The sequence below is a fragment of the Aspergillus lucknowensis genome (assembly GCF_044049455.1).
Source record: "Aspergillus lucknowensis strain CBS 449.75 chromosome Unknown BJX67scaffold_9, whole genome shotgun sequence".
NCBI classification, from domain to species: domain Eukaryota; kingdom Fungi; phylum Ascomycota; class Eurotiomycetes; order Eurotiales; family Aspergillaceae; genus Aspergillus; species Aspergillus lucknowensis.
Window position 1 is genome coordinate 164,530 of NW_027263553.1, and position 20,754 is coordinate 185,283.

Consider the following 20,754-nt stretch of genomic DNA (forward strand, 5'->3'; position numbering starts at 1 on the left):
TATCAGTCTGTTTAAGGTTGGCGGGTGGCGCAGGGATTTTTCAGTTGATATCGGGTAACGAGCCGCAACCCTCAAGAATCGTGAGAAGTCTTCTGGGTGAGAGTCGCTCTCATCCAAGAACGTTGGTTACCCCTGGGCAGACTCTGTGAAGCACAACAACAACAACAGTGATGAATCGATGGAAGACTCTGGCAAACGTGACACAAAACACAGAAGCTCGGACTAAGTTTCCCTCAACGGAATCCCCAGTTCTGAAGCCTGAGCAGGATATCGGGTCGGGTTGAATGAGACCGAACTCAGACAGGGATCCCAAAGTCAAAAGCACGTTCGATCCAATATCTCCCCAGACCCTCTCCGGAGCTGCCCCCGCAAGGATCGGACACGGACGGCGCGTGCGTCATTGACTGACGGAGACGAGACCCCTGATCCTCACTGGCACCGTACGGGGGCGGAGCACTTCTGCAGACTTCGGGGTATTCTTCACACGACGCGCGAACCGTGTAAACCCGGAGCCAAGACCGAGAATGCGGAGAAACTGTTCAGAAGGAGCAATTCACCGAGTTGGACGTCCAGGTGTGGCTAGGTTATTTGGTGGATTTGGGACGTTGATTGGAGGCGTTTTTGTTCCGCTGCCCTGGGGATCTGCAATGCCATGGGGTTTCAAGTCGTCAGGGGATGTGTCAGGGCCGCGCTTGGCAGTGTTGGATAGATAATCTGCGCTCCTGGCGACTGCGGCGTATAAATACTGAAGTCATCTCCTGGTTGCAGTGGGGAGTCGAATTCCTAAGCATCCTCATCGTCATCCCCAGCCGTCTACAAACAGCATGCTACCGAAAACCTACCTCGCCACGGCAGTCCTGGCACTCGCCACCAGCGTCCACGCCCAGTGCGGCTCTGGCACGCCAGATGCGACCGTCGACGGCGAAGAAGGAGCCTACACGGCCTCTGTCGGCGGCAGCGAAGTCTACGCGGGCGACGACTACTACGCCGCGATCACGAGTGCCCTGGAGGGCATCAGCTCCGGCCAGCGTCTCTCGGTCATCGCCTCCGGCTCGATCGGCGAGGGCGTCATCGGCATCGACAGCGGGAAGATCTTCGAAGGCTGCGGCACCATCGACGTCGGGTACGCCGAGGGCCACGGGGCGATCGAGTCGCTGAACACCGAGGGTGTGCAGATCCCGTACCTGACCATGACGGGCGCGCCGTACTTCGGTCTGCGGTTCTACGGCGTCACGGGCCTTGTCCTGGGCCAGATTACGATGAATCTCAGCGGCGGGTTGGGCATTCGGTTTGAGCGCGACGAGGCGGCGAACAGCGACGTCTCTATGGATGTCATCACCGTAACGGGCGCGAGCAGCCACGCCGTCGAGACGTGGAACATCGACGGCCTGACCGTTAACCAGGTCATTGCGAAGGATGTCGGCGAGTGCGGGCTGCTCCTGCAGACGACGACGAATGCGCAGGTCGGCACGGTCGACGGCGACAATGTCGCTGCGGGGACTGGGTACGCGACGTTCCGCATGGCGAACCAGAACGGCCGGCTTGCGGACGGGAGCTACACGACCAATGTCTTCGTTGAGAACGTCGTCTCGCGCGGCGGCGGGCGTGGGGTCTTCTGTGTTTCGGAGTCCGGGGGTGTCGAGATCGGGAACGTCGACCTTGCGGATAACGAGAACAACGCGATTCTGATTGAGAACTGCTACGGGGTGTCGATTCTCGGAGGCACGGTCAATGGCGGCGGCGAGGTGCGCATTTCAGCGCGCGACGAGTTCGAGAATACGCGCGATATCTCGATCACCTTGGAGGTGAACAGTAACACCGTCAATGAGAATCCCTGCGCGGACAATATCACTTGGGATATCACCGGCGATGCGACCCTGACCGTTTGCTAGGCTGTTTCAGATGGATCATTGACTTGGCTCATGTTAAGTATTGTACATAGCTGATGAAATCTTGTGCTCTATCTCTTCATTGCGTAGCAAGTGCAGAGCCCTAACCCCCTCCCATGGCGGCCTATCTCACTACATGCCCAGCCACGGCCCAGCTAATGCTCACAGAGATTAAACCGCAGCGACTGAAACGCGGCATCCTGAGCACCCACAAACACACTCCTCTCCGCCATAAGCTCAACCCGTAACTCTTTCGCCTCCTGCAGACTCATCACGCCCTCCGCCCCGGCACCACCACCACCACCCCACCACCCCTCATCCTGCGGCGGGACATTCCCCGTCGAAATCACCGCGATATTCGGATCAACCAGGAACAGCGCGAGGATCTTGCGGTGCCCGCGTCTCGTGCGGTCCCGCAGCCGAAACGGCTGCACGCGGTGCTGGAAGATATTCGGGAACGTGAGCAGGCGGCCCTCGCGACACGCGACGGCCATGATTTCCTGCACGCGCGGGCCGTGGTCTGCGCAGTTGTAGAGGGCGCCGATCCACGGGTCGATTTGGCCCGGTCGGTGGCTGGGGATGGTGTTCCAGGAGGTTTCCTGGCGGAAGGAGAGGTGGGAGTCTGTGACGTTTTCGTTGGAGTAGTAGTATAGTGCTGTGGCGCAGATGTGTTCGTTCTATTTCGGGATGTTGTCAGTGAATGGATAACAAGGATGTGTGAGTGTGAGAGAAAGAGGATGGGAGAGAGATACCAATTGCCCCTCGACGTGCCACGACCCGCCTTCGTACTCTGGTTTCTCCGGGGTGAGCTCGATATTCGCGAGTTTGATGATGACCTGGAGGCTGGTGTAGTGCATTCTCAGGTCCAGGAATGGCGCGCTCCACGGCCTGTATTCCAGGGGCACTGGATCCGGCCGAACGACATCGTCAGCCACATAGCGCCGCCCGCGCTCGGGCTCGAGATTCTTGTACTTGATCTCCCGACAGACGACCCGGTCCGGCGGCCACCCCGGGAAGTATACGGAGCCATCTGCGTAGTGCAGCAACGAGCCCGGGCCATCGTCGAGCGCTGTGGCGTTTCTCCCGTCCAGCGGGCCAAGCGTCCAGCCCCAGAGCGGGACCGCGCACGCGAGCACTTCCTCGATCAGCGCGTAGAGCCCTGCGTGTTGCTGCGGGTGGAGGTTGTTGATGTAGCTTGTGATCGTGCAGCCCACGGACGCAGACGCGGATCCGGGCCCAGGCCCAGGCCTGGTTAACACCACGTCGCACGGCAGCCATTGGAATCTCCGGCTATACGGGTTCGGAATACTCTTCAGGCTGCTGTAGTCGACGTAGTCTGGTTTCGGTGGCGGGAGCTGTGCTTCCTCTTCCGCGGGGACGGGGATGACCTCGCCCTGTCCGGGCGTGCCGGACAGACAATCTTCGCGGACGAGGGTGCTATTGCGCAGGACACGAGTCCGCCCGTACACGAGCGGGAAGAGTGACGGGTGGACGAGGTCAATGACCTTCCCATCTGAGCCGGGATGGTAGTCGACCGGGGTCGTCTCCTCGAGACGGCGAACGGCGTCAACGAGGGCTCGACGCGTCGCTTCGGGGACGGCAGTGTCGGACTTGACGATGCCGAATTCGTAGGAGATCACGACGCCCCCTGTTTGCGCGTAGAATGTGGCTTTGTCGCGGAGTTCTGCGATGATCCAGTCGAGCATCTTCGGGGAGACGTCCTGCGGCGCGGTTTGGAGCTCTTCTCGCCATTTGGTGACGATTGCTTCTTTGAGAACCTGATCGACAAGAGCGTCAGTTGATTGTGGGAGAAGACCGAGACTAGAGGGATCAAGTTACCTTCTTCTCCCACGCTTTCTTGTCCGTGATATGGTCCATGAGCCGGAGCATGGTCAACTCGCGGATTGTTTTCAACGGCAGGCTTACGAGGTCAGAACATCCTGTACGAATAGCTGGAAAATCCGAATCTTCTTACAGAGAATATCCGTCGGCCATGTCCTGGACGTGCAGCGCATTTGGGAAGAGGGGCGCGTGGGCATCCGGGTCGGGTTTGTGCCTCTGTGGGTGGTGCGTTGGGATCTTTGTTATGGGGTGGTGGTTCAGAGGGAGGGTGAGTCCTGGAAGGCTGTATAGGCCTGTGTCTGGGGAGCGATTCGCCGGATTCCTGGCCATTGTGGTTCGGGACGGTTCACTCCTGGGTGTGAGGAATTCCCAGGGTTGATGCTGCTGGGCATCCACGCTGGAAGATCTGGGGTGAGTCAACGAGCTGGCCACGTTTTTTGCGGAGCACCTCGTATTCAGACTAAATCCATTCACTCGGCGCAGCCCGCAATGGACTCCCAAATGTCTCCAAGCTTCTCTGCTTCTCTGTCTGTGCTATGGATGACTGCCGACCCCCCGCAGGAGCGAAAGCAGCAGGCGACAATGCTTCCACCCCAGCACGCCCCCGACGTATTTGTGAGAGCTTCTCCTGCCATCCTCGTATATCATGGCCCCGATCGTGAGCTTCTCCTCCTCCCCTTCCACTTGAACAACCACCTGCCCGAGAGTGCGAAACCCCAGCGACGCATACAGCGCCCCGCCCATAGGGCTGCTGAAGACCGTGACGGGGGCAGCGTGCGCCTTTGCAAACTCCATCCCCCACACGCACTGCTTCGTTCCGAATCCATGCCGCTGATACTGCGGGTGGGTGCCGAGGATCCACAGATGGACCTGCCGGTCACCATACACGGAATCGAAGTACTGCTGTTTTGCAGCAGACAGCGCCCCGTCAAAGGCCTTCATGTGCGCCGGATTGGCGTCGCGTCGCTCGTCGCACCCTTCTTCACCTTTTCTTAGATCCTGGCATCGGTAGGAGTAAGGATATTACTACCTACCGGGCAGGCACAACTCTCCAGCTTCTTCGTACTGCAGCTCCCACACAGCAAGCGATACAGCATTGCGGGAGCCGCCTCCATCCTCACTCTCAGGGGCGACGATGACGTTCACGACGAAATGGTCTCGTCGGAGAAACCCGGAGAGCATGACCCGTGTACATTGCCAATGGTCCTTTGGATACTCTTGTCGCAGGGGGAACCGGTAATCCCACTGCGGGTCCATGGGGAAGGCCGACACCATGACCTCCGTCATCGCCTCCAGGTCGTCGGGAGTCGCTTGTCGAAGTTGCATGCCCAAGGCGCACCCTGAGATTTTTCTTTGAAGTCGTCAACGCTGATTGGCCCGTGGTTGGGAGAGAAATCTGATGGAAAGTGAGGCATCAACACGAGGCGGCTTCGGATCCCTTTTTATCAAAGAGGCGCTGGCCCTCTCCGGGCTCAGCCACTGGGGGGGCAGTCCTTGCGTTCCTGTAATGTCGATTCGCGCACGCTGCAGGGATCAGACTTCGGACAGCTCCTTCTGGCATCCGACAGAGCACCGCCTGCTGCTTTTGGTGACCGTTTTGCGGTCTGCGTCCTCTGTCTGCATGAGGCTGCGCGAGGCTGCGCCAATCCGTACGGTGCTGCGGCTTGAACGCCTGGGCATCGATGGGACCCAATTGGGTGCCTGACGAGCCAATACGAGAGCTCACTCGCTCTGTGACAAGAGCAGCATGGAAAATCCTGTTCTGCACAAAAAACGCGGGGACTCTTCAGGCCTTCGCGCGGCTCTTCCGAGGCTCTTTCATCTCTGCGAGTTGGCAACCCCCCGGACAATAAAACTCGCTTGTGCCCTCATGACTGCCGCAGTCGCACAATAGGCCAAATAATTCTCTCCGTGAAAACATCCCACAATCCCCATTGTCCTACTATGGCGCCGTGGATCGCTGAAGATTACTTCGCAGCCCCCACCATGGACCCCCCTTTGCGTGGCGAGCGTGGTGCAGATGACACCGACCAAATTGCCACTGGAGCTGCCTTTCAACCTCCCTTGGGAGCAAGGTTGGTGGCGGCGGATGGAAGCATCGTATCATCCACATCCCCGCTCGACACCGTCCGAAATGGGCAGCTCATCCGCGTGCACAGCGTCCAACATGCCTGCAAATTCCAGGGCCGCAGCATGCCGGAGCAGGCCACCAGCGGAGTCCTCAGCCCGACGGCCATGAATGATTTCCTGAGAAACGACCTCGGCCTGGATCCTGACCCCTTGCCTGGACTGGACATATTCCCGCAGACACAGACACAGGTCGATGTACAAGATCAAGCTAGTCAATCGGCTCCTACTGCCGTACTTGACCAGAGTGCATATCTCACTCTCCCCGGGAACTCGATGCTCAACGGGAATGGCCAGAACGGCAATGCATTGACAGACTCAAATCAAGCACTGATAAACATAGATGCCACTCCGGCTCTGAGTTTCGGTCCTTCCCCTTTTACCGCCGCGTCCACCGGCCCAGCAACCCCTGCGACACCGAACCCTAAAGCGCCCAATGCAACCAAGCGAGATCGTACAACCACACGACGGCCCCCTGTAGCGCGTAGTCGGGCCTCGAGAGGCACTCCGTCCCGAGTTGAGAAGGCCGGCTCTCGGTCTACTCGCACTCAAGCGGAGAGTCTTCTGGATATGCAAAAGGTTCTGAACCACGCAGCCATCCGCCTCGTCCCTTAACTGACCTACCATATGCATATAGGTAAAGTTACGCGAGTTCCGCGACCAGCATTCGGACAAGTTACACGGCATGCAGCTTGTGTTTGGCGCCACGCAACGGAATCGGGGCAAGATGAACGAGGCGGCGAAGAAGCAGCTTGCGAAGGCACGCGCAAGGGGGTCTTGTCCATACTGTCAGCGGCTGAAACGGAGGGTGAGCTGTCTCCCCGCCCCTTGGGCAGGTGGGTTGATGGAATGAAACGGACAGCCTGACTTACTTGGACCAGTGTGAATACGGAGAAAACCCGTATGCCCCCTGCGACGGGTGCATGAACGCCTGGACTCGGTCGAGGCTGCTATTCCCTTGCAAGGTGCAGGCGACATTCGATGACCTGGCATTGTTTCGCTCCGGTATGGGCTTCCATCATCCCCTCTTCTTTCTCGGTGTTTGACATGACTAGGTCCCCCAATCGATAATCCAGAACACCCGCTGATGTTCTTCCTCCATCGCCAGCATCTCTGGGACGTCTCGCACAGCGCCGTGAGTCCCGATATCCGGGAAGTAGAACTGACCCAGGGCATGGGCGACAAGCTGCGCCTGACCCTCTCGCGATTCGACCCTCATCCGGACGACAAGACCGCATACGAATGGAACACACTGGACGGGCCGCGCAAGATGGAGATGCCCCCTTACTGCATCGCCAATATGGACGAGGCAATCGTTAGCGTCGCGCAATACGCCAAGCGCTCGATGCGCGCGTATCTCAGCCAGCTCGTCAAGCCGAATAACCCGTTCCTCTCGCTGATATTTTACTTCGCTGCGCAGTCACCGGTTAGACTCCCTCTCCCCTAGTGCCCCATTCTCATGCGCACAAAAAACCAAACACTTACGCCATACTACCGCGTCTTAGAGCCCCTTCATCCAAATAGCCCTCCAAATCTGGTGCGCAACCCGCCTAACCGAAGAAACCTGGCGCTTTACGGGCCCCGACACTCTCGACCTGCACACAATCACCGACCCCTCAAACCCATGGCACGGCATCATCCCCGTCACCCCAATCATGGACCAGCAGCTCGACCAAATCGTCATCCGACACGTCCTCCAAAAGCGCCGCGACTGGCTCCTCCCGCGCCTCCAGCGCGCCATCGAGAACGACTGGAACGCGAAAAGCCGATGGATAGAGATCTTCACGACTTTCTTTATCCTCCTGCATAGCAGCACCATCCAGCTGCAGCAGGAGCGCGCGTTTGCCACCCGGTACGGGATGTCCGGACGGTATGGCCCGCGCGGGAAGTATCGCGATGCAGAGGCGCAGTTCCATACGGCGCGGACGTTGCTCGCGAACTTCCATTACAATTATCGGGGGGCTCTGGCGTTTTCGCTTAAGATTCCGGAATCTATTGCTGCGGATGAGAGGCAGGCGCAGGTTTTGAACCAGCTACGGGAGCAGATTCCTAGGAGAAGTATAGATACCCTATCCCACCGTTGTGGACTGTGCTGTATTCGAATGGAGATAGATAGACTAACTAAGATGAACGCAATGCAACGCAGAAAACGAACTCGCTGCCCTCCGCGAGAGAAACCAGTACGAAGATGATATGTACTGGTGTCACCAGCTGTTCGTGGACAATTGGCAACCAGGGACAGGGCATATCGAAGAGCTCTCCGACGAGCTGGCGCACACATCAATAGGGAACGACGACGACGGCGACGACACATAACAACAAGCGAATGACGACAGTGACGACACTGGTAAGACGGGCATTTCACGAACAAGTCAACTTATGCCCAATGACCCGATCCTTATCCGTATCCTCGGGCCGAATCCCCCAATGCGCCTTTGCGCGCCGCTCCGAGTCCCCGTACACAAGGAACCAGTCCCGTTCCAGACCCGGCGGCGTCTTCCACGCAAGCTCCGAATTCCTCATCCACAGCCTCAGCACGTGTCGCTTCTGGCCCTCTCCCTCGACCGTAGGAACGTCGGTGAACCCGTTCCGGCCGTGCAGGAGGGCAAGGTTATTGTATAGCAGCATGTCGCCGCGCTCGAGCTTCACGGTGAGCCCGTGCTTCTCGCCGAGGTAGTGGATCATGTCGATGGCTTCGGCCTGCGCTTCGGTCATGGGTGGCACGCTCGGTGAGAGCGGGTAGTTGTCTGAGCCTGTGACTTTCTGGCGCGAGAAGCAGAAGAAGGGGCCGTGTGTGGGCTCGGGGAAGAGGAGTGAGCGCGTTGGCCAGGTCGTTGGTTCTTTGTCTCTGCGCGGTAGGCGATTAGCTGGCTGCCAGCTGCCAGTGGGATGGGACAAGATGCTCTTACTTGTCGTACACCCAGGTCTTTGCGGCGAGGGTGTGGATCACGTCCGGCCGGGTCGCGGCCATCTCGTTGTAGACTGCCGCTGCCGGGGACAGGATCGACTCGCCGCCGTTGTGCGCTGTGTCCTGGACGTAGAGGCAGAGGATGTCACAGACGTCGTTGTGGTAGGGCTATCATGTCAGCAGGGAAGTATAACTGCTGACAGGTAGACTAACCAGTGCATTCGGCGTAAAGGTCGGGTTCAGCTTGCTCGCACAGCCATACTTGAATCCCATATCAACCAGGTGCGCTGGAAAACCTCTACTTAGCAACCCGCAGTCAATCCAGAAGACCAGCACTCACTCAGCATATTCCCATACCGATCCTGACACCCCCTCCGATCACCCAGATACGCCGTCACCCCCGCGAAAAGCACCACGTTCTCCCACGCCGAATACCGCCGCGGCTCGAGGCCCTTGAGAACCGTAATCCCCGCCCCCAGCGCCAGCTCGCGCGAGATCTCAACCAGGCGCGGACCCAGCGCCGGCAGCGGGAAGAGCTCGACACTAACATGCTCGGGCTGGTTGTCCCCAGGCAGACCCTTGAAATGCGCCAGGGCGGCCTCGAGCTCCGCGACGTCCGCCTCGCTCAGCTGGATCGTGAACCGCGCGAGTCCCTCGGGGCCAAGGTCCTGCCCGGACCAGGCGCGCGGGCCAGTGATTTCCTGCGGGAACCCGTCCGGCAGAGAAGTGTCTTTGTCTTCGCCGGCCTCGGCGCGCGCGAGGGCGACCCTCGCCGAGCGCGCCTGGTAGTCCGCTAGCGAGAACTGGAAGGTGAGCTTGGGGCGCACGCTGGTGTAGTCGGCGCCGCTGCCGCTGCCGTTGGCTTCCTTTGCTTCCTTCTCGCGGGCTGAGCGGAGCGTCTGGCCGTCGCGGGTGTCGGCGAAGAAGTGGGCGCGGAGGCCGCCGTTGAGGGCTGCTTCGTCGGGGTTGATGGGGGCTGGGGGGTGTGGTACGACGAGGGCAGGGGCCATGATTGTCAATGCTTGATTGTTTCAGGGCAGGATGGATTGATGAAGTGGATAGTCTGTTGTATCGGCTGGTAGTGTCGATGGTATATCAGAGGTGGATGACTGACATTCCTCCCTATATACGCTTGCCAACATGGCGATGGGAGTAATGCCATCGCAGAGCCTCAAATCCCGTGCGCTTGTGCTTCTCTTTGTTGTATAAAGCGATGTCTCAGCGCGGTTTGCTTGCTGCTCGATCTCGTTGGCTGGAGATGAGGGGAAATATCATCCTGGTATAAAGCATCCAGTCAACGACTCGCTCTTCGACTCCGTGTGATAGCGTCATTGGGGGTAATGTATGTGAGACGAGGGGAATCGACTGATCCGGCGACGTGCTGCTGAGGTTGAGTCTTGATTTGCTCGGTTGTATCCTGATATCAGGCTGGGGAACGTCGACTCCATTCGGGAGACATGGCGATGTCATTGCTTGTGCGGGCTGCTCAGCCTTGCAGGATACTCACGTCAGTGAATCACTTTTCTCGTATCGACGCATTCATCCGCGATGATGGTGAGCCGGTTGACGACTTCTCTCAGCGACGGCCGTCCAGGATATCCCAGCAACTCGACGTCTCCCTCCCGCCCCTCCCCCCTCTGCCACCGCGTCCTGGCTGCAAGAAACTCCTCCATCTCAGCAATCCGCTGCTGCCACATCCTCCTCGCAGCCTCCATCGCCTCTCGCGCCGTCCCCAACGGCTCCCCCTCAATACCGCTCCTGCCGCGTGGATATACCCTCCAGCCTCGCCGCACCACCTCAACCCTGCCAGATTCGCCATCCCGGTTCCCCCGCGTGCACTCCCTGATCAGCTGCCTCACCGGCTCCGGCGTTGCGCGGAAATGAGGAAACTCGAGGGCCGCCGACGAATCGTCGTCGTCGTGGTGCTTGAACGCCTTCAGAATCGAATTCCTCGTGTCGCACCGTCCCTCAAACACGCACCACAGCGTCTTCCCCAGCGAAAACACCTCCGCTGCCTCCTGCTCCGCCGCAGAGAAATTCATCCATGGCCGGTAGTACCCCGCCGCCGGGTTGTCGTAGATGGGGTCCCCCGCAGGCTGGATGGGCATATGGTCGTCCACGAGCTGCGCAAATCGACGGCGCTCGTCCTCGGGGACCTCGTTGCACTTGGAGAGCTTCAACACCCACTCCAGGTAGTGCACCTCCGGCGCGGAAAGGGTAAACCAGTTGCCCAGCTGCTCGAAGTCGATGAAGACCACGCGCTCCTCCGTCTCCGTCTCCGTCCTGTCGTCTGCACAGGAGAGAAGGAGGTTATCCGGTTTCAGCTCGGAGTAGAAACCCGCGGGCCCGTTGTTGATTTCGATTAGGGTTGATGCGATCTCGCGCGCCCAGCGGAACTGGTCTTTTCTGGTGAGTGTCCCCATCTGCGACCGGTAGGCGAGGATGTCGGCTAGATTCCCTTGTTGGTGATGCTCCATGAGGAACCCGTATACCTTGTCCTCGCCGCCGTAGCGGTCTGCGCCGGTGACGAGGAACAGCGGCCGGGGGATGATATTCGGGTGCGGCGGCATGGTCAGGAGCAGCTTCAGCTCGTGATATACGTATCGCACCTCGTTGACGCTGGACTTGAAGATAAAGAACTGGTCCCCAGACCCGCCTTTTATCCGCACGAGAGAAATCGTGTCGTGCAGCTGGCGGCAGTGCTCGAGATCTGTCAAGGATATTGTTTCTGGCCACCCGGCTATGGGGATGTCCCCCCAGAGCTGCTGCAGCTTGGAGACGGGAAGAAGCTGTCTCTCCGTCTTGTGGTCTGCGACCATGCGGACGCGAATGTCCTCGACGTTGTCCGTGATGTTCTCGAGGATGATCCGCGAGCCGAAGGGGAGGGCGTGGAATCTTGCGGCGAAGTCCTCCTGCTCGGCGGTCCATCGCTCGAGGGCGAGGAGGACGAGCTTGGTGATTCCCAGGCTATTGACGCGCTGGTCTCGAATACAAAAGGCGCCCGCGGAGCCCAAAGCCTTCCTTAGATGCGTGGGATGTTTCGTCTGGTCGGGGATGTACACGTCGACCCGGAGAGGGACGAGGTTTGGGGAGAGGAAGATGGGGAGAGCGAGGAACTGCGTGCCCTGTCCGTCGCATCCGTCGATTCGCCATGATGGCTGTGCGGGCAGAAGACTGTCAAGGTGGATGGAGTCGTGGTCGTCTGCGATATCTTGATGCGTGCTCAGGGCAGCCTGATAATCTAGATACGCCCCATATGGCAGACAGAAGTAGTTGATGAGGTCTGCACTCAGGTCCATTGTAATTCTCAGCCTTGAAGACAAAAACAAACAAATTCTTCTTACTCGCTTCTCCCGAGGTCCGCGAGGTTGGATGTCACGATAGTTTGTTGGATGGATTTTGGTCGTCTTTCTGATTCGAAGCGCATTCTCCAACCTCCCCCCCTCAGCCTTTCGCGCATGCATGGGTCTGACTCCTCAATCTGACTCTTCCAATCCGGCTCCTTCAGACGGACGACGCCAAACCGGTTACCATTTGTGGTCTAGCGTGTGAATCCTGTCACAGAAAAGAAGCAAAAATGGTGCAGATTCGGGGCAGAAAGGAGCAAGTCGCGGCGGACAACTGCGGTGATGATGCTGTCTTCTCAATGCATCTCTTGATCGTGGCGTCTTTTCACTTCTCTGCTGCAGAGTCTGTCAACTCCAACCGACTCTGCATTTGAGGATGTCACGGGAGTTCTTGTATGACAGACGGCGCCTTGTTTGACAGCACCCCGCTGACCCCAAACCCTACCAGCACCTTCATCTTTCATCTTCATCTCAGTAACTTTATCTCCCAGCTATCATGACGACAGAGCAAGCATGGCGCGCGCACCTAGTCCCCCTCATCTGCGCAGCCTGTCTCACAGTCATGAACCTGGCCTTCTACAGCAAAGCCGCGCCCACCCTGCGCCTCGTCGAGCTCACCACCTGCCGCGAATACTACCAGGAGCACGATCCGAGTGTCATCAATGGCGACGGCTATATTGACGAACAGCTCTGCAAGATCGACGCAGTTCAGCGAAAGGTCGCCTGGCTCTTTGCCGCCGACGAGCTGCTTCATTTTTGCTGCGGTGGGTGGCCGAGCCCGCGCCGTGCACATTATACTGACAAGGGTGTCTCGGGACAGACTTTCTTGCGACTATCCCGCTGGGGTTTCTGGTGGATCGGGTTGGCGCGAAACCTGCCTTGGTCTTGAACTTTGGCGGGTTTATTCTGAGCTGGGCGTGGACTGTGCTCGTGTGTAGGCTGCACTGCCCTGATCCTTTTGGGCCGGACTGCGAGATAATGACAGCTCCAGGCGTATGGTACAACACGTTCTCGGTGAACTGGGTGCTCCTCGCACCGATATTCAACATCTTCGGGGGCGCCTCGCATGTCATGACGGCCCTGCTGTACGCCGAGGCGGCTCTGTACACGAAAGACAGGTACGTGATGCATCTACACTCGAGGCGCGCACTCACGCAGATAGATAGGGTTACGACATTCTCGCTTCTCGAGGGCCTGATCCAGATATCTGAGCTCGTGGGACCGATCATCGGCGCCTCGCTCCTCCTGCAGGGAATATTCACCCCGTACTACTTCATCTTTCCGCTCGCTCTGCTCTCCCTGCCATTGACCCTGTTCCTGCCTTCTCGCGGGTTGCATCCGGATTCCCAGCCTACAGACGGCATCCAGTCGCCTGCACCAGAGACAGAGCCCCTACTTGACCCTTCATCGAACGATCAGCCTGAAAACTCGCCCCCACCGAAGGATCCAAGCAACCCCCCCTTCGCTCCGATCCGTTTCGCATCTCTATTCGGTTCCCTCCGAACAAAGTTTGTCCAGTTTTACAGCCTCTTCCGCCAGTTCCGGATTGTCCAGTACGCCTACGCAGCCATGCTGGTCACCACGCTCGGCAAGCAGGCGCTGCACATCCTGCTGCAGTACGTTTCGAAGCGGTTCGGCGTGACCATTGCACAGGTATGTCAGCCATGATCTGATCGGTTAGACCAGGGCCCCCAGTACAGAGCACCTAACGAGGATCCATGGACATGGATGGCAGGCTGCCTTCCTCTTCTCCATCAAAGCCGTCGTCGTCCTGCTCCTCTACACGCTCGTCCTCCCCGCCGCCTACCACGCCATGTCCGCGCGCAGCTCCAATTTCCACTCCGACCTGCGCCTCGCCCGCCTGAGCTGTCTCCTGCTCATGGCCGGGACCTTCTGGATGGGCGTATCCTGGAACATCATCGCCCTTGTCCCGGGTACACATATCTTCTCTTGTATAACAACAGTCCAACGACTAATATAGAAAGCCAGGCCTCGTAATCTACGCCAGTGGATTCATCTTCCCTGTCGTCGTCCGCAGCCTCGTCACCTCCGCGGCCGCGGGCTACGGCCACGGCCACGGCCACGGCATCCCGATCCCGCTGCTCTACAGCGGGATCGCGATCGCCGAGACGGCCGGGTCGTTTATCGGCGCGACGCTGCTGACGGGCGCGTTTACGTCGACGCTCTCGCGGGGCGGCGTTGTTGCGGGCGTGCCGTTTTTCATTTGTTCGGTGTGTTACCTATGTTCTTCCCCGCCCCCTGCCAACTTTTGCTGTGTCCTGTGTCTGGCTGATAGATGGTAGGCGTTCTACGCGAGTATTGCGATCCCGACGTGGTTTGTTAGGCTGGATAAGGCGGACGGCCGGGGACGGGGGCGTCTGGACGAGGACGAAGACGCCGGGGAGACGGCCGGTCGGAATGGAAATGGAAATGAGTCGGAGAGGGAAATGTGAACCCTGGTTCATCGTCAGACGATGTTATGAGATATATCGGGCCCTAGAGCTATAATAGAGTAATTTTTATAGAAAGGGACCGGGCCTGGTAGACAGCAGGTTCGACTCACTCGACCCTAGAGGTTCCGATATGAGCAGCGCTAATATGTTACTGTATGTTATACCCGCTGTCCATCGCTCTATTGATGTTGTTATTGTATACATACAGCGGTATGCATGAGTCGGGGGTTAAGTCTGTATGTTGCTTCACAGGGAGACCCTGATACGCGTGGATATCAAATGATATGGACTGGTGCGTTTATACTCTTGTCTGCCTGTCATAAGTTCATCGTCCACCTGAGATTATGTCGCCTTGCCGGCCGCCTTCTTCTCCTTCCACTCCTGTGCAATCGCATCCCACTCCTTCACCTCGTTCTCCCTCAGATCCCCCGGGAAGAACGTCCCCAGCATACTCCTGCCCAGCTTCTCATACTTCCTCTCCACCTCCATCAGCGTCTGCATCACCTTCACCTCCCCGATAACCTCCACAAACTCCAGCGGAACCCCATACGCCTCCGGCGTGCGCTTCCACCCGGCCACGAGAATATTCTGCAACATGCCGATGCCCCCAACGGCAATGAGGTACCACGAGTCCCCCGGTAAGCCCGAGGCCGTGATTAGCAGCGCAACCCACGCAATCCCCAGTACGATCGTCGAAAGCTGCGCGCTGAGCGTGATAACAGGCGAATCGATATTCGAGAACCCCGTCGCCAAATCCTCCAGGTCAAGCCCATGTCCGTCGCTGATGACCGCAAACGCATGCTGCGCGCCGTTGCCCCGCGTGATGACGAAATTCTTCTTCGTCCGCGTGTCCAGGCTCCGACACGCCCACTTCTCGACCTCCCACTGCGGCAGTCCCCCCGTGATATAGCACAGCGCCGTCGCAGCGGCCGTAATCATCAACACCCCCCACTCCCCGTCTAACCCGGCTGGAATCGCCGAAATACCTAGCTGCACAATCGTCACCGCCAGACCCGACCAGTACAGCAGATCCTTCCCCGGCACGCCATGCGGCTTCTTCTTGCTCGGCTCCCAGATACTCACGACGAGCCCCGCCTGCGCGGGCCGTGGGACGACGACACCAGAATCTGGATACTTCTCGTTCTCGCGCTGCTGGTCAAAGTTCCACCGGGCGTTTATCAGTGATTCGGTCTTCTCGCGCACGGCGGGCCCCATCCAGAACTCGTAGTCGCGCATCATCCGCCCCAGGATCCACGAGTTGTTGCCGCGGACGTACCCGTTTTTCCCGTTTATCAGCGAGCATGCGGTGTCTGCGTCGGGCATGAGGCGGTATTCGCCGAGGGCGGAGCAGATGGAGGATGTGGCGTAGGAGACCCAGCCTGGTGCAGTCAGCATACGACAGCTTTTCCTTTTCTACTGTGTGGGAGTACCGAATGAAAAGGCAACCGGGGTGATTCTCCCGCCGGCTAGTTGGGCGAGGGCACGGTTGATCAGGTCGCCGCCGATGAGGAGGAGGATTGTGAAGGCGTAGTTGGACGGGTTGGTCCATTCTTCGCGGAAGGCGGCGGCTGTTGCGCTGGGGTTGAAGGCGCGGGGCGTGGGAGCTGGGGGCATGTCGCTAGGGCCTCCGATACCCTTTAAATCTGGTGTTGAATACGGTCAGTCGATGGGAGATGCTGGGAATGGAGAATGTCTTCGCATGACCGGAGGCCGGTTGTCAGACGCGGGGAAACAGCGCATTGTGTCAGATTCAGCTGCGTGAAGCTGCTTAAGGCGCTTGGCAAGCTGTCAAGCCTCAGATTATCCGATATAAGAAGTAAGAAGTAAGAAGTATGAAGGACATCCAAGTATCCTCCCAATGGAACGAGCCGAAAGTCAAGATCGGACCGCCACACCTTGAACCAGATTTCAAGCCTCCTTGTCTCAAGACAATCCCTCGTGTTCTTCGGCAGCTCAGGCGACGCTCCACCGAGGCTCCAACGACGGAAATGACGATCTCGAATGAGGCTGTGCGCCGTGGGCTGTGCCGTGACTCCAACACGAGACAAGACACAGAAACCTGAACCTTGACTCCTGAGTCACCGATCGCGGAGAGCGAGAGTCAAGCTTCGAGTGATTTGCGTCGCTTTGCGCCAGTTCAATATTCCTGTCGCCGGCCCACGGCCCTTTCCGAGTCTTCCAAGTCTCGAGAAGAGACGAGCCACGACACGAGCCAGCGGACAACACCACAGAATGCCCGTTCCACTCTGCAGAAATGCCAATCCTCCTCTCCAACTTCCCGTCGGAGCTCATCTTTCTCATCGCGCACTCGCTCGAGTTTGACAGCAACCTCAACGCGCTGTCGCGCGTGAATCGCAGATTCCATGAGCTTCTCAATCCGCTTCTCTATTCGACCTATGCCAGATACGAGGATCCTCTGGTATGGGCTGCTTCCCAGGGTATGAGAGAAACCCTGCTCAAGTTCCTTGCAGCCGGCGGGGTGCCGAACCAAGAGGTCATGTCCGCCGCTCTCGATAACGGTCACCCCGAGTTAGTAGAGCTGCTCTACAGACGATGTGTCGGCCCCGACGGCGGAAACGGGGTCCGCGAGAACCTGTTTCTCGACGCGGCGCAGGCCGGCCATGCCTCCCTCGTCCGTTTCCTGATACAGTCCGGAGTCCACCCTGACTACCGAGTTCGGTGGCGAAATTCACCCCTCGAGGCTGCCGCGGAGAACGGGCATCTCCCCGTGCTCAAGGCTCTCCTCGATGCTGGGTGCTCTCTCGAGCTGGCTTGGGCAGCTCACACAACTCCGCTGGATCTGGCTGCGAAGCGGGGCCATACGGATATTGTGAGGTTCTTCCTCGAGCGAGGGATGCCAGTCAACAAAGCACTCCCGACCGAGTGGTGGTGGGACGGATCTCACTACGACTGGTGGCCGCTTGATTTCGCGGCCTGCTATGGCCCCATCGACACCATTCGCTGCCTGCTGGAGAACGGTGCCGGCCCGAGTCCGAATATGTTGCTTGCTCCAGCATCGTATGCTCGCGGCGATGTGGTGAAACTTCTCACGCAACACTTCAACTACCCCAAAGCCGTCACAACCGTGACCATGCATAGCATGAAAAGGTACATCGTGATGAGGCTAACGCGAATCGCGCTTGCCGCCGCTGCCTGTGGCCTGACAGACCTCCTCGCGGAGACGATAGCGCACGGCTGGGATGTGCATTCTCCAGTGATCAGGGGCTATGACCCCAGGATATATAACACCCGGGGAACCCCTCTGGCATGGGCAGCCCGCAACGGACAGCTGCAGACACTACTCATGCTCCTGGAAAAGGGGGCAGATCCAGACGGGAACGTGGGTGTCGAAAAGGGCGTCATGAACCCTCTGCACTACGCCGTGATGCGCGGCCATGCGGAAATCGTCTCCGCCCTTCTCAACTACGGAGCCTGGCTGAACCCCCATTGTGTGGTCCCATCCGCCCTCGACGACGCAGTTTCGCACCCGCAAATCTTCAAAATGCTCCTCAGCAGACGGCCCGCCCTCCTCAGCCCATCCATCGGAACCCGCAATCTCCTCGGCGTCAAAGCCATCCGCCAAGGCCAGTCCGAAGTCGTCCAGATGCTAATAGCGAAAGGCGTCAATTTCCTTCACCCAAGCCTTCACCCCAGGGGTGGCTCCCTGCTAAAGCTACTAGCAGAGAGTAACGAGGCCGTGCTGACCACGCTGCCCCGCAAGAAATTCAAGCCACGGCCAGGGGGACCCGACGAAAAGGATATCCTGCTAGCCGGCGCCTCGCACGGGAACATCCCCTTCCTCCAGTTTCTCATCTCGCGTGGCTTCAACATCTCGCACCCCCAATGGCAAGCCGACCTCCTCCTGCACGCGGTCACGGGACGGAATCGCGAGCGCGTCGAGCCAACACTCGACTTCCTCCTCGCGCAAGGCCTAGACATCAACGCGCGCAACGCGGAACTCCGAACGGCCCTGCTCGAACTCCTCGACGCCAAACACACCGCCGCAACGCCCCGGCTGGCCGAGCTCCTCGTGAAACGGGGCGCCGATCCCTCCCTCAGCTGCGTCGGGCTCTGCCCTATCGTTGCCGCGGCGAGAGGAGTGCATATGGGGGGCTATGGATGGTATTCTGGTTCTCTAGGTCGCATTCTCAAGCCGCTGCTACGTGGCATTGAGGCGCGGGGGACTCCGTTCGAGGTGGTTGGCCCGCAATTGCTGGAGGCTATTTCGGTTCTCACGGCCAAGGGGGAGGACGAGGAGGAGGAGGAGGAGGATTACGGCTACGTGCGGCCGACTGATGCTCTTAGGGTGCTGCGGCAGTTTTACTGGCGGAAGCGATATCCTGTTTAGGGATTGGTCGTTTCCGCTGGACTTGATGAGAGATGATAACGCACGAGTCACCATACACAAGGCCATGGGCGGCGTCCATATGTTTTTTGCGCCGGCGTTTCAGGCGACGGGATACTCCTGGCTGACATCTAAGTTTCCAATATTTATACCGCATTCACCTCACATCAGAAGTAATGATCTGTAATCTAACTAGTCCCGGAAAGAGTCAGCTGCAGTGGCAACAATCATTCCGACCAAGGGCAAGCGCGAGTAGTGTGCGAAATGATGGTCATGTTGGCCGAGAAAGTCATACGAGGACAGAGTGCAAGTGAGATTCTTACTACGAAATGTAAGTTTGTCTATTTGGTGATTTATATATCCTCTTGATAGATTAAAAAGCATACCCATGTGCGGTAGGGTATCCTACAAACGCGCAACCCAGAGTTCCCAACTCAGAAAAAAAAGTCGAAAACCGGGGATGGATACGACATTGACGAGACCTGTTCCCAATCGTTGTACTGCCGTACTGGGGAGACACTTGGTTGCTTTGAAATAGGAGCCAGCTACCTATCTTCGCGCAATGTCTCAAACCCCTGGGTTAATCCGTTATATCCATTGTAGTCTTCCGGAGATTTTACAGCTTCGCGCCTTAGTACGCTACGCGAACGGCTACTTGGGGAATCCTAACACCAGTCAAACAACCCTGCCCTGCAAGGCGATCTTCCCGCAGCTGATTGTGGTGGTTCCAGACACAGGCGAGCCAAGATATCTTCATTGGCCCTGAAAACATGTGTAAAGGTTCAGGCCATAGACTGGTCGTCCTGGGACTGTTCACTGCGTCCTTGGAATAGTCTCCGGAGTCTGTCGCGAGTTCTTGGACGCTTGCTCGGTTGTGAATCTGAAGTAGTAGTTAGAGCCACACCCACCTGAGCAATATTTAGCGGCATAGCCTCCCCCCGCGAATCGTCTTCTAGCTCACCGAGCCTTCGATGCTTGCTCGGTTGTGATTTTGGAGTAGCACTTTGCGTTTCAGTTGCCAGAGAAAGAGACAGTCGTGAAGCCTCCCTTCGCCGATCGTCTGCCACTTCCCCGAGCCTTGGCTGCTCAGCAGACTCTATAGACTCGGTATCGGAAGTTGAGTCTTCGGCAGGCGGTTTGGTGGTCCCTGAGGTCTCGCCCCCGGTACTATATAGGATCTGCGGAGTGCCCATGATTAGTAAACTAGGTATCAGGGCATTCGTATCGTTGGAAACATACCTGAAACGAGCATAGGAGTGACTCGTCAACTGACATTATTGCGGCCGAGTTGGAATATTCGCCTCTGAAGTTGGGAGCGCTCCAGAGAGTAACAAGTTGTTGGCCTGAGAAGAATTCGTATCCATCTTCGACAAGTTGGTGTCCTCGAACGATCAAATCCAGGTCATGCTTTTGCAGGAACCGAGAAACAACATCCGGTCCGAAGGAAAATCCCAGGTCGTAATCACCTTCATAATACGACGTCTCAATATTCTCAGTCCACCCGGTGATTTTACGAGAAGGGTTGCTCCAGAGTAAGTCACACATTAAACCAGAGTCAGGTATCTACCAGATAACATGTCAGCGCGGACCATAAAGGATTGGAATGGGTGGCTTGCATCCGTAGGCCGCATGATTCGTCGAATCTGTTCCATCGAATTCAGATCAGGGCTTAATCCTCCATGCAGACAGAATATTTTCTCATCAATAATGGCCGCCAACGGCATGCAGTTGAAAAGATCGACGAATACACTCCAAAGCTTTGCATTGTATCGTCTTTTGCATTCGTCGTAAAATCCACATTTTCTGCTCACATCGGCTATTTCATGGTTGCCGCGCAGAAGGA

The 20,754-nt window shown here is 57.9% G+C and overlaps 9 protein-coding genes across 9 annotated transcripts; 4 read left to right on the forward strand and 5 right to left on the reverse strand.

The window, feature by feature from the left end:
- Positions 1–824: 824 nt before the first annotated feature.
- BJX67DRAFT_370718 (uncharacterized protein) lies at positions 825–1,892 on the forward strand (the record flags this gene model as incomplete). Its single annotated transcript, XM_071030954.1, has 1 exon — positions 825–1,892. The coding sequence occupies one exon, from the start codon at positions 825–827 to the stop codon at positions 1,890–1,892; it is 1,068 nt and encodes a 355-aa protein (XP_070888441.1).
- Positions 1,893–1,968: 76 nt separating this feature from the next.
- BJX67DRAFT_392012 (DUF4246 domain-containing protein) lies at positions 1,969–4,100 on the reverse strand. The gene is made up of 4 exons (XM_071034879.1): positions 3,865–4,100; positions 3,729–3,810; positions 2,642–3,667; positions 1,969–2,566 (listed from the first exon to the last, which is right to left on the reverse strand). Exons 1-4 carry the CDS (start codon positions 4,059–4,061, stop codon positions 2,045–2,047), a joined length of 1,827 nt encoding a protein of 608 aa, XP_070888442.1. The 5' UTR covers positions 4,062–4,100; the 3' UTR covers positions 1,969–2,044.
- A 165-nt stretch (positions 4,101–4,265) lies between these two features.
- Positions 4,266–5,057, reverse strand: BJX67DRAFT_379018 (uncharacterized protein; the record flags this gene model as incomplete). Its single annotated transcript, XM_071032466.1, has 2 exons — positions 4,266–4,708; positions 4,766–5,057. 2 exons carry the CDS (start codon positions 5,055–5,057, stop codon positions 4,266–4,268), a joined length of 735 nt encoding a protein of 244 aa, XP_070888443.1.
- A 618-nt stretch (positions 5,058–5,675) lies between these two features.
- On the forward strand, positions 5,676–8,174 carry BJX67DRAFT_379019 (uncharacterized protein; the record flags this gene model as incomplete). The annotated part of the gene is made up of 6 exons (XM_071032467.1): positions 5,676–6,437; positions 6,496–6,666; positions 6,740–6,863; positions 6,914–7,284; positions 7,364–7,916; positions 8,005–8,174. The coding sequence occupies 6 exons, from the start codon at positions 5,676–5,678 to the stop codon at positions 8,172–8,174; spliced, it is 2,151 nt and encodes a 716-aa protein (XP_070888444.1).
- A 45-nt stretch (positions 8,175–8,219) lies between these two features.
- On the reverse strand, positions 8,220–9,776 carry BJX67DRAFT_379020 (TauD/TfdA family dioxygenase; the record flags this gene model as incomplete). Its single annotated transcript, XM_071032468.1, has 4 exons — positions 8,220–8,706; positions 8,768–8,934; positions 8,980–9,053; positions 9,107–9,776. 4 exons carry the CDS (start codon positions 9,774–9,776, stop codon positions 8,220–8,222), a joined length of 1,398 nt encoding a protein of 465 aa, XP_070888445.1.
- Positions 9,777–10,274: 498 nt separating this feature from the next.
- On the reverse strand, positions 10,275–12,065 carry BJX67DRAFT_379021 (uncharacterized protein; the record flags this gene model as incomplete). The annotated part of the gene is made up of 1 exon (XM_071032469.1): positions 10,275–12,065. One exon carries the CDS (start codon positions 12,063–12,065, stop codon positions 10,275–10,277), a length of 1,791 nt encoding a protein of 596 aa, XP_070888446.1.
- Positions 12,066–12,609: 544 nt separating this feature from the next.
- On the forward strand, positions 12,610–14,566 carry BJX67DRAFT_379022 (major facilitator superfamily domain-containing protein; the record flags this gene model as incomplete). The annotated part of the gene is made up of 7 exons (XM_071032470.1): positions 12,610–12,877; positions 12,934–13,047; positions 13,105–13,231; positions 13,280–13,766; positions 13,849–14,047; positions 14,103–14,344; positions 14,417–14,566. 7 exons carry the CDS (start codon positions 12,610–12,612, stop codon positions 14,564–14,566), a joined length of 1,587 nt encoding a protein of 528 aa, XP_070888447.1.
- A 342-nt stretch (positions 14,567–14,908) lies between these two features.
- BJX67DRAFT_370720 (uncharacterized protein) lies at positions 14,909–16,180 on the reverse strand (the record flags this gene model as incomplete). Its single annotated transcript, XM_071030955.1, has 2 exons — positions 14,909–15,945; positions 15,997–16,180. The coding sequence occupies 2 exons, from the start codon at positions 16,178–16,180 to the stop codon at positions 14,909–14,911; spliced, it is 1,221 nt and encodes a 406-aa protein (XP_070888448.1).
- A 421-nt stretch (positions 16,181–16,601) lies between these two features.
- Positions 16,602–19,246, forward strand: BJX67DRAFT_332034 (ankyrin repeat domain-containing protein). The gene has a single exon (XM_071027516.1). The coding sequence runs from the start codon at positions 16,821–16,823 to the stop codon at positions 18,912–18,914; it is 2,094 nt and encodes a 697-aa protein (XP_070888449.1). The 5' UTR covers positions 16,602–16,820; the 3' UTR covers positions 18,915–19,246.
- Positions 19,247–20,754: the final 1,508 nt, after the last annotated feature.